Genomic DNA, 11,249 nt, shown 5'->3' with positions numbered 1-11,249 from the left:
AAAATAAATAAAAATAAAATCGAGGAAGATGTTAAAAAAAGGAAAAAAAGGAAAAAGGATTGCATGTGATGTCAAAGCAGCACTGCCAATAGGCAAAATAGTGGCGATAAGAAGAAGGGCACCCAAAAATCACAAGGGCGTAAAACTTGCCACAAATTTGTTGACGAGAGATTATGGCGTGCTATAAACTGATGCAAAAAAAAAAAATAAAAAAAAAAAAAAAAAAAAAACAGACAGGAAGTCAGGTGAAATTTCTTTATTGGAGCCCCAGACAGCGGTAAAAGCTGACACTCCATCGAAAACAAAAAGCTTTGGCTTGACATATATTTTAAAGTGGGAAAAAAATGAATCCCCCATTGCAACGGTTTTAGCAAACTCCATTTTTAGGAGTGGCGAGTTACTCATTATGACATATCCAATGCTGGTTATCATTGATTTACCGCTATGTGACATAACAGCAAACTACTCTCCCATGTGGGTTTTTATAGTAGAATACCCCATCTTGTTGCATAAAGAATTAAAAGATTCATTACATCCTAACTTGATATTTCAGCATATGGTGGATGCTGACGAGTCATACCCCCTGTCACTCTCTTCCATCTCACTGGGACTTTGTTGGAGAGATCTCTGTGTGGAGTTCCTGGGTCTGCATGGCTGCTCTGCTCATTATTAAGGGCTTCATTATCCCTCCCCTTAGTTCTCAATTTGCACATGTGCTGTGTCCATTGTGTGGGGTTCCCACTATCCCTGCCCAGACCCCAGGTCTGTACACCTACTGTACATTATGAGGGTTTACCATTATACCTGCACTGAGTACCTGGATCTCAAAACCTGTTGTGCCCATTATGATAGGTTCCCACCATTACTGTGCTGAATTCCCAGTTCTGCACAATTTTTTTGTGCCCATTATGAGGGATTCCTACCATACCTACACTGGGTTCCTGGGTCTGCACTCCTATTGTGCCGAATATCAAGGTTTCCCACCATACCTACACTGGGTTCCTGGGTCTGTATACCTGCTGTGCCCATTATGAGGGGTTCTCACCATCCCTGTGCTAAATCTCTGAGTCTGTACACCTGCTGTGTTCATTATGAGGGTTTCCTACCATCCCTGTGCTAAGTCCCAGGTTTGTATACCATATGTTCTCATTATGAGGGGTTCCCACCATACCTGCACTGAGTACTTTGATCTCAATACCTGCTGTGCCCATTAAGATGGCTTCCCAGCATACCTGTCCTGAATTCCCAGTTCTCTACACTTTTGCCCATTATGAGGGGTTCCCACCATAACTACACTGGGTTTCTGGGTCCGTACACATGCTGTGCCCATTATGAGGCATTCCCACCATTACTGTGCTGAGTTCCCAGTCTTGTACACCTGATGTGCCCATTATGAGGGGTTCCCACCTTCTCTGCACTGAGTTCTCGGGCCTGAATACCTGCTGTACCCAATATGAGGGGTTCCGACTCTATCTGCACTGAATTCCTGTGCCTGCACCCTTGCTGTGCCCATTATGAGCTTATGGGCTCCCACCATTCCTGCTGGATATTTATGTAGTTTATATTATGAAGAATGTAACAGGAGGAGCTGGAAAACATAAAGGTGGGTGGAGGCACCCCAAAACTTCCAAGTGGATAAGAACAGAATTGGGAGATATAAATGGGGAAATCTCATTGTTGGAGTAGCCAAGGCATATAAAAAGCCAATGGCCCACCAGAATCTACTTATGACTAAAATATCACTTTGGTGGACCAATTCTTCATGTTTACATGTCCTCTCCCACCTCTGAGTTGTCATTGCCTCCCTTTTCCTCGCTTTGGTCCAGGTCATCGGTAGTCGGCATATCTGGGTATGGTGGACAGTCGTCCTCTGGCAAAATGCTTTTAAAGCTTTGCTGATGCACTGTGACCTCCGATGAGTCCTTTCCAGAACCCACAGACTCCTGGTCGTAGTTCTGGAAGCTGCTTTTCACTTTCATGATGTACTGGCTCAGCACGTTCTCGCTTTCTTTACCATTATTAACCACTGCTCCCTTGTCTGTTAGGGAACGGCGCAATTGTTTCACCTCCGACTGGAGACGGATGACATTCTTGTTCAGCTCTGTGATCCGGTTGCCGAGATCTGTAGGGGTAAAAGTAGTAGTGTAAAGAGCTGTTCTCGTGGTAGGGTATCTAAGGTGGAGCTCCTATAACATTGCAGTAAACCAACACTGTTATCACATCCATTTACTGTACACCCCTGGGCCATCATGATGACAGCATAAGACTTGAGCAGTGCTGTGCCAACTGGATGAAATGTTGTAGCTGTGTTTGGTGGGGATTGTGTAAAAAATACCTGGGTCATAATTAATTATACTACATGGTTCAAAATAACATGCACCCCCTCCAAGTGTTCACAAGAAAGGTCATCATTTGGACAATTGTGCTCTTCCAATCTTGTGGTAACAGTTTGGTGAAGACCCTTTTCTGTCCTGCATGACTGTGTCCCTGTGTACAGAACCAGCTCCATAAGGACATGGTTTGACCAGTTTGTTGTGAAGTTACTTGACCTCAACCCTGCTGAACACTTTTGGGATGAATTTGAAGACCGATTCTCATTCAATATCCACACCTGACCTCAAAAAGGGTCACACAATCCTACAGAAACCTACAAAATCTTGTGGAAAGTCTTCCCAGTAGAGTGGAGGCTCTATATCCATATTAATGCTAAAAAAATCTGGATGAACCCTCTGCACACTGCTATATAACCTTTCTAGCAAACTTTGCAATAAACAAAACTGTCCAATTGCCTCAAAGTAATTCCTCCCTGGCCAGTCCCTATTCTGCTCTGCAAAATGCAAATGCTAACTGTAGCTCCCCAGTGCCAGCAGCACTCATGCAGCCCCAGATCATGACACTCCCACCACCATTCTTGACTGTAGACAAGACACACGTGTCTTTGTACTCCTCATCTGGTTTCCGCCACACACGCTTGATACCATCTGAACCAAATACGTTTATTTTGGTCTTATGAAACCACAGGACATGGTTCCAGTAATCCATGTCCTTAGTCTGCTTGTCTTCAGCAAACTGTTTACGGCTTTCTTGTGCATCATCTTTAGAAAAGGCTTCCTTCTGGGACGACAGCCATGCAGACCAATTTGATGCAGTATGCGGCGTATGGTCTGAGCACTGACACGCTGACCCCCCACCCCTTCAACCTCTGCAGCAATGCTGGCAGCACTCATATGTCTATTTCCCAAAGACAACCTCTGGATATGACACTGAACGCATGCACTCAACTTCTTTGGTCGAACATTGGCCCGATTTGGACATCTTCACTTAGGGGTGTACTCACTTTTGTTGCCAGCGGTTTAGACGTTAATGGCTGTGTGTTGAGGTATTTTGAGGGCACAGTAAATTTACACTGTTATACAAGCTGTACACTCACTACTTTACATTGTAGCAAAGTGTCATTTCTTCAGTGTTGTCACATGAAAAGATATAATAAAATATTTACAAAAATGTGAGGGGTGTATTCACTTTTGTGAGATACTGTACATACAGTAGGTGTGATGGTCAGATGTTCACAGACCTTTTGGCCATATTGTGCATAGCTTATATTTTTAAAGATTGCTGCTAGATCTGCCTGGTGAGCAATACAGATGTACTTTCAGAGGACTCCTTTACAGATCTTTTCTGATCTTCTTGGCAAACTGGTTTAATTTTTTTAATAAGCTCCTTTAGTAGATAGCCGCACTTCTGTCTGGGAGGAACAAACCCGAAAACCAGTAGTGATCAAAACTAGTGGTATATTGGTAGTGATAAATCGCAAAAAGAATAGGGGTAAAACAAAAAAATACATAATAACAAATAAATATTTTTCAAAAATATCATATTAAATGGAAGAATGCTGCTGAAGTTTGTCTCAGCCAATTAAACATATCTAAATTAAATCCTCTTTTTGTCTTTTAGCTCTGAAGAAAAGACTCTCTAATCCACCGTATGTACACTTTGGCTTTATTTTTACCTGCCCACAATAATGACTGGAACTTAACCACCAAGTTGTACATCCCTGGAAAGATTCTCCCTACCCACCACATTCTTCTGTACTTTGTTGTACAACCCCACCCATACCCGTATCCAGGGTCAGGACAAGGGGTGGGCTTGAGAGGCGGCTTTGCTTTACTGTAACGATGAGGGCGCTTTCCTTCTGTTATAAGGCTGACAGGAGTAGCGGCACCAGCATCACCACTCCTGTAAGCCCAGCTCTGGGATCAGCAAGGTGAGGAGGCAGAGCCGGGACGTGGTGCGGGCTGTGTTCTCCCTCCCCCTCCTCCTTCCTGACAGTGCAGCACTCTTGTATTAACAAGCAGGCGATAGATTTCACAAACACACAGGAGCTGCACTAGCAGGAATGAGGAGGGGGAGAGAGAGCACACCCACACTGCCGAATGGAGAAGTATCCAGGAGAGAGACGGGAGTGGAGGAGGGAGCTATCGACACGCATGTGCCCAGTGTTCAAACTGAGCTGCATGGTGATTTTGACAAGCGAGAGACTGCTGGGCATAGGATCACCTAAGTTTGCACATCCTGAATAGGGGGTGTGCAGTTTGGAATCTTTGCCCTGGGCACTGGATGACCTTGCCCCGCACTGCCCATATCCCCAATTAAAAAAAAAAATATGACAAAACCACTCACTGAAGCTTTCAACCCCAGATCTTGAACACCATCATGAGTAGAGATGAGTGAACTTCTGAACCTCTCAATGAGTTGTGGCTGGCCTGATTTTAAAAAAAAATTCAGAGCCTCCAAAATGAATAACCTTAAAGTGGTTGTAAACCCTCCCCCACAACTTTGTCCCATGTAAATCAGCATAAAAAACCCTAATGAACACTGCTTGTAGATATCTCCTTACTTAGTATTGTTGTAATCCTTTTTGTTCTTTAGAATGGTGTTACTGAGCATGCCCAGATCTCCCCTGATTTACGGCATACTCTCTATGTGCTTATCTATCTGTTATCAGGACTTCCTACGGCACACCACTGATATCCCAGAACACTTCATAATTACTCAGAGCTTCCTCCTACACACCATGTGACATGTGACCTCACATGCAGTGTAAAGCAGGGCATGGGACGGCATTACTGCAGACTTATCAGCTAAAGCTGATATGATTCACACAGGCAAACACTAGATAATCAGCACAAGTAAATACTATGAAATAAAACAAGTCAGCTATGAACAGGGAAGCAGGGTTGCAATAGAAACATTGGATTGAGAAGGAGGTTTGGTTAACAATACAGGAAGTGCTCAATGTAAGGGCGGAAATACACTCCACTGTGGACTCAGAAAACAATACTTAAGATGGTGCTGCCTAACCCCTGGAAACATGTTTTTCAAAGTTTCTTTAAACAGTAAGTAATATGCAATTTGGGCTGAATTACAGTGGCTATAGTTTGATAATTACTTAACATAATGGACTAAATAAAAAGAAGCATCAGAGTGGGAGAGTTTACTTCCTCTTTAAGTCCTAGTGAAGTCAACAGTAATCTGAACCAGACTAGATAAAAGTGTGCATTGCAGAGCGGCAAATGATGAAACACTGTATAGAATGGCTTGGGAAGCTTCTGGTAGCCCAATGAGATACTGGGGCCCAAAAAATCAGACACTTTCTTTAAAAATTATACCAGGGTTAGTAAGATAGAATTTGGGACTTGGTGGCACTGGCCGTCGAGAGATAAGAAGACTTTTGGGAATCAGAATAGCCATGAATAACAGAGAAATTTGGATTTGGATTTCTGAATCTGTGTGTGAAATTCAGACCAAATTTAGTGTCACCCAAAATTCAGGAATAACTCTAAACATAATTATCATCTAGTACCTCCACACACATCAAAGACAAATACAAATATTAGGGAAAGGGAGCGAGGATCCAGTTTTACTTTTTACCTTTTCGTCTGCTTTCCTCAAACTCCCTGCGAGCCGTATCAATGTATCTCTGAACCAGAGCTTTGATCACCTGCAGGCGGTACGAGATGCGGCTCTCCCCAGACTCTCCAGTGTTGACTCCCCTGTTGAACTGAATGGGAAAACAATGTCCAGGACCATCAGAATTCACTTTAAGTACCGTATTTTATTATGGAAACCAAAGAAAATGTTTCAGGGCTTTTTCTTTAAAGAAGAATATAGTAGAATTATTTTGGTACTTACAATGGTAGAGATAGGTGGATAGTCTTGCTTCTTCTTGGGTTTGTAGCAGCACATAAATTGAAAAATTGCCCTGTGATTGGGCAGAAATACTGGTGTTATTTGAGCTGTGCCATGCACATAGTGAAATTGTACATTATAGCAGATAAGGGCAGCAAGTTTGGGAAAGGTTGCCAAGCATCTCTGTGAAGTAAGAGCCAATAAGCTTCTAAATTCCACGACACTTAACCCTATTATGCCACCCCACCCCTTAAGGAAATCATAATGCCGGAGGTCCATTGCTGGGAGGTGTGTGGGCTTCCCCATCCACTGGCTCCTAATTATTAGTGACTGGGAGCTGTCAGTGACAGTCACAGTGCTGGAGGTGAGAGAGCATGTTCCCAGCACAAAAGACATACACATATATGTAGCAACAGGGCATAAGGTCCAAAAGAAGACAATCACACTCCTATTATCACAAGTCTTTCCTCGGTTTGAATCCTGCTGAGATTTTAACCGTGTATGGACAGGCTGAATGTACCTAGTTGATTGATCAATCAACTTGGGTACAACCAGCCTGCCGGATTTTACATATGATTATCGCTATCGGCTGGTTTAGCCTCTTCAATAATCACTGTCTTTTCCTGGTGGGGAGGGCTTTCCCCCCCGGGAGAAGACAATGGCACCCCCCGGGAGAAGACAATGGCACGGCAGGAGGGATTCCCACATCAACACTGTCTGTGTTGATGGGGGAATGGAACAAATTTCCTTCCTGCAACCTTCACCTAGTGTTCCAGAGGCTGGGAAAACAATCAGCCTGGAGCGGTACCATTCTTCTGGCCTTCTACCACAAACTAAGGCCCACCTCTGTGCTGCCACATGTATGCATGCAGCCAGCAGGAAAGGGTTAATACTTATTTCTCAAAAAACATATTTTACATCTAATTAAAGGACCTCACAGTGTTATTTTAGTCACAGTGTTATTTTAGTCAAGTCTGGTGGGTCCGTGACATCTCCTACTGTGAACTCTCCCTGACATAATTCCCACCTCTGCTCCTGGGTGGAATATGTTTGCAGACTTGGGAACTCAGCACAGAGATCCCCCCAATCCCTGAAAGGTAGAAGAGGCTTTCACTCTTCTATATCCACCAAACACCAACATATCTGCTGTAAACCATGCCCAGGCTGTCAGGGAGTAAGGCTGACATTGGAGATGAGGATAGTACCTGACAATGTAGAAGAGAGATTTTGGGGTAGGGATGATGTTAAATGGAACGGGAAGAGTCAGTCCTTCTCTGAAATAGGACAGGTACAATTTGGAGCGCGCAAATTTCCATTCTACATCAGCGTCATCCTGCAGAGACATCACGGAAAGAGAGGAGTTAAAGCCAGGAAACGAGACCCAGTTTATAAAGTATATGGACACACTAATACAGAATGTGTTTCTTCCTTGGATAGGGTGGGGAAGGGTGGATCTCCTGCCAGGTTGTCTTAGCTGCTCATGTTCATGTTGGGAAATTGTATACTGTTGTAGCGGGGACATAATTGTGTATTAATGTAGTTATGTTTATATCAATGTTAGATCTGTGGACATTGCAATGGCTCAGTGTTTGGAGCCATCTACTGACACATTCTGGTAATGCACAGATATGATGATTTTTAAACACAAAAGACTTTCATAGGAAGTGATGTTTGTTTTGGTAAGAGGTTTGACCTTTGTTACCCAGGAGTCTGTGTGACCTACCCATGAGCACTCTGATATGCAGTGCATGCTGGGTAGGGTATAAAGGGGACTGCAGTGGCCATATTTGGTCTCTTGGGACCACGCTGCCTGCCTGTGCGGAACTGTGTGGAAGGTTCTCGGACATATTGGCAGACAGTCACCGCGGAGTGCAAACCGGTAAGTTTGCGAGGTGACTTGACGGAGCCTGAGAGCTGGTGATCGGATTGACAAGGTTCAGAGATGCTTGTCGGAGTAGCGGAGGACCGGATCCAGTCAGGGGAGCGCAACAGAGCATCTGGCCCAGCCTGGACGGGAGAAAGCTGCAGTTATCGGACCAAAGCCATCACCCCAAACTCTGATCCAGTTGGTGAGCGGGTTACGGCCCACCATTTAATACTATTGCACACAGACTTACTCACAGGCCTCTCTGGAACCTGTTGTTCCAAGGAAGCGAAACTGAGCAACTGACATTTAGTAGGCTTGAGGCCCGGTTCACTTTAGCGTCTAAGTGTGATTACAAGTTCTTGGAGTTATATCTGGAGTATTCTGAGTTAACTTTCTCCACTTACCCCTTTGGATTACAATTACCTGAGGAACCATTTAAGCTAGCGAAGAAAGAAGATAAAGGAGGAAATACTTTAAGTGAGGCCTCACGTAGACTTTAAGTAAAGGGAGCTCCCAGGTCTAGATACTAACGTACTTGCATATTGTTTATTGTATCTGACTGTTGATTCATGCTGTACTGACGTTCTACGTTGGGACGACAGTGCAATACCTGTAATCACTTATTTGTTATACTTTCAGTAAAAAGTATTTCTGGTTAAGAGTACAAGTGTGTGGTCTACTGTCTTTCCCCACCAGGTGGAGCCAGAGGATCCTGAGGGATCAATACAGGTACCTTATACTCTTTGTATTGTACTGTATTATTATTGCACCACAGCTGTGCCAAGGGGACAGAGTTACGCAGAATGGGGGTTTCTCAGAAGAGTGCAGGCCCAACTCAAATTATCAGCTCCTTCGGGGGTCAGTGCTACACTGTATAGGCCCACACTGATCCATAGTGATCAACATTGATCCTGAATTTTGCTACTATATTCTTCAAGGTGCATAAGCTGGACACCTGTTTTGAGAGTGCAAACATTGGAGGACTGCCTTCCACTGGTTAATTTATTCATAGATATTTGGATAATGAAAGGATAATGATTTCTGGAATTTACATTTGGAATATGTATAAATTAATCTCTGGATATTACTGTGATCATCTTCAGGATCTTTATGAGGGATGTTTGTTTTGAAGCATAGTAAGCCACCTAAAATTATTGTTCAATATTGGAGGACTGCCATTGATGCCCAGTGGTTTCTTCGTTGATCTCTGAATAAGTTGCCTGTACCACATTTGGATTGCCTTTACTACTTTACTAATGGGTTGGCTTTACTAACACCGCCTTTACGGTCTTGGGCAATGTATATTTCTATATTGTTCCCCAGAGAGACCACTTGATACATCTTCCTATATTTGGAATGGTTATGGCTTACACTGTATATTCTGCAGAGTGGATTTGGGCTTTAATAGGATATTGACATCTGCTATCATAGTGTTTTAATGATACTTTTGGTAATAAAGATCTAAAACAACGACATGACTATTATCCATTGTATATATAATACACTGAATAAGAGAATTTTTATAATCAGTTTTAGCCTTGAAAACAGGTTTATTTTGTATAAATATCTACTGAAGTTCTTTCCTGGAAACACATCGTGAAGTAAGCAGAAATGTCCATGAATTAAAGAGAAACCCCACTTTTCAGTTGGCTGCAGTAGAGGTGTCTCCATTGAGAGATATCCCCCTCATCTCCTGTCCTGGTGATTACTGTCCCTGGGGCAGGAAATGAGGGGAAAATCTCCTCAACATGGAGACAAGCAATAAAAGCCTGTCAGAGCCACTGAACCCTTTCTCAGACGCTATTGTAAAGACGATTATTGGAGCAGCTGTGGACTTATGGTTGGATCAAACAAGTTTGGCCATTCTCCTCTGACATGTAAACCCTAAGTGAATGACAATTGTTCAGCCCCACTATCCAAATCTTGCCACCTTCACCTCTAAACATTTCCAAAATCTTCCCCATCTTAACAAACACAACCCAGATGCTAATTTACTCCCTTGTTATCTCTCAACTTGACTACTGCAACTTCCTCCTCTTTGGCTCACCTCTACGCAGAAATTTCCCTCTTCAGTCTAACATGAATGCTGCTGCCAGTCTCATCCAGTTTATAACCCACTCAATGTCCTCCAACCCCCTCTGCCAATCATTCCACTGGTCTCCACTCAGTGTCTCCCACCCTTCTCTGACAATCATTCCACTGGTTTCCACTAAGTGCCCTCCACCTGTCCGCCTGTATTGGTTTTCTGTCCTGACCCTCTGCTTTAAATCTACTGTATCTTCCACTCCTATGTACCCACATCCGGCCTCTGCTTAGTGTCTACCACCCCTCTCTACCAATAATTCCACTGGACTCCACTCAGTGTCCTCCACCCATCTCTGACAATCATTCCAATGGTCTCCACACAGTGCCCCCCCCTTTTCTGAGGATCATTCCACTGGTCTCCACTCAGTGTCCTCCACCCCTCTCTGACAAGCATTCCAATAGTCTCCATACAGTGTCCTCCACCACTCTGTACCCATCCTGGGCCCTGCTTAGTTTCTACCACCCTTCTCTGCCAATCCTTCCACTGGTCTCCACTCCATGTCCTCCACCTGTGCGCCTGCATTGGTTTTCTGTGCTGACTATTAATGAGCTTGGTGTTCGAGTCGAACGCATGTTTGACTCGAACACCGGCTGTTCGCCTGTTCGGCAAATACCGAACGTTATGGGCCGTTCGCACCAAATTCGTGTGGCACTCACGGCCCACAATGCACTGCGCCATCGCAGTGCATTGCTGGCTCATGATTGGCCAAGCATGCACTGTGACCCCACATGCTTGGCCAATCACAGCGCCGGCAGCGAGGAGAGCCATAATTGGCCACAGGCAGGATGCCTGTGGCCAATTATAGCTCGGGGTTTAGTACACACCCAACACTATATAAGGTCGCCAGCGCCGCGGCCTTGTGTAGTGTGTTCCGGCATGCAGGGAGAGAAGGATAGGCAGGGACAGTGTGTTCTTTTCTCAGGCATCTGCAGGAGTTAAAGTGGGTGTTGTGTGCCTCCAGCACAGTATACACCTGTATCTACCCTTTATTGCTGGTGTTCTCTAATACAGGCATCTGCAGGAGTTAAAGTGGGTGTTGTGTGCCTCCAGCACAGTATACACCTGTATCTACCCTGTATTGCTGGTGTTCTCTAATGCAGGCATCTG

General features: G+C 44.2%; 1 protein-coding gene across 1 annotated transcript in view; it reads right to left on the bottom strand.

The window, feature by feature from the left end:
• Positions 1 to 241: 241 nt before the first annotated feature.
• The window catches only part of LOC143927334 (short transient receptor potential channel 2-like), a 125,785-nt gene continuing 114,777 nt past the window's right edge, over positions 242 to 11,249 (bottom strand). Inside the window, exons 10-13 of the mRNA XM_077451339.1 lie at positions 7,395 to 7,522; positions 6,193 to 6,262; positions 5,932 to 6,061; positions 242 to 2,122 (exon numbers count right to left, since the gene is read on the bottom strand). Of these exons, the coding sequence (XP_077307465.1) occupies positions 1,767 to 2,122; positions 5,932 to 6,061; positions 6,193 to 6,262; positions 7,395 to 7,522 (684 nt within the window). The 3' untranslated portion in view covers positions 242 to 1,766. The remainder of the gene's footprint in view (positions 2,123 to 5,931; positions 6,062 to 6,192; positions 6,263 to 7,394; positions 7,523 to 11,249) is intronic.

This window comes from Lithobates pipiens, unplaced genomic scaffold (genome assembly GCF_037356315.1).
Source record: "Lithobates pipiens isolate NorthernLeopardFrog02 unplaced genomic scaffold, aLitPip1_a1.2 Scaffold_23, whole genome shotgun sequence".
Lineage (NCBI taxonomy): Eukaryota > Metazoa > Chordata > Amphibia > Anura > Ranidae > Lithobates > Lithobates pipiens.
The sequence above is the reverse complement of the archived record's forward strand: the minus strand, read 5'-3'. Positions and strand labels throughout refer to the sequence as shown.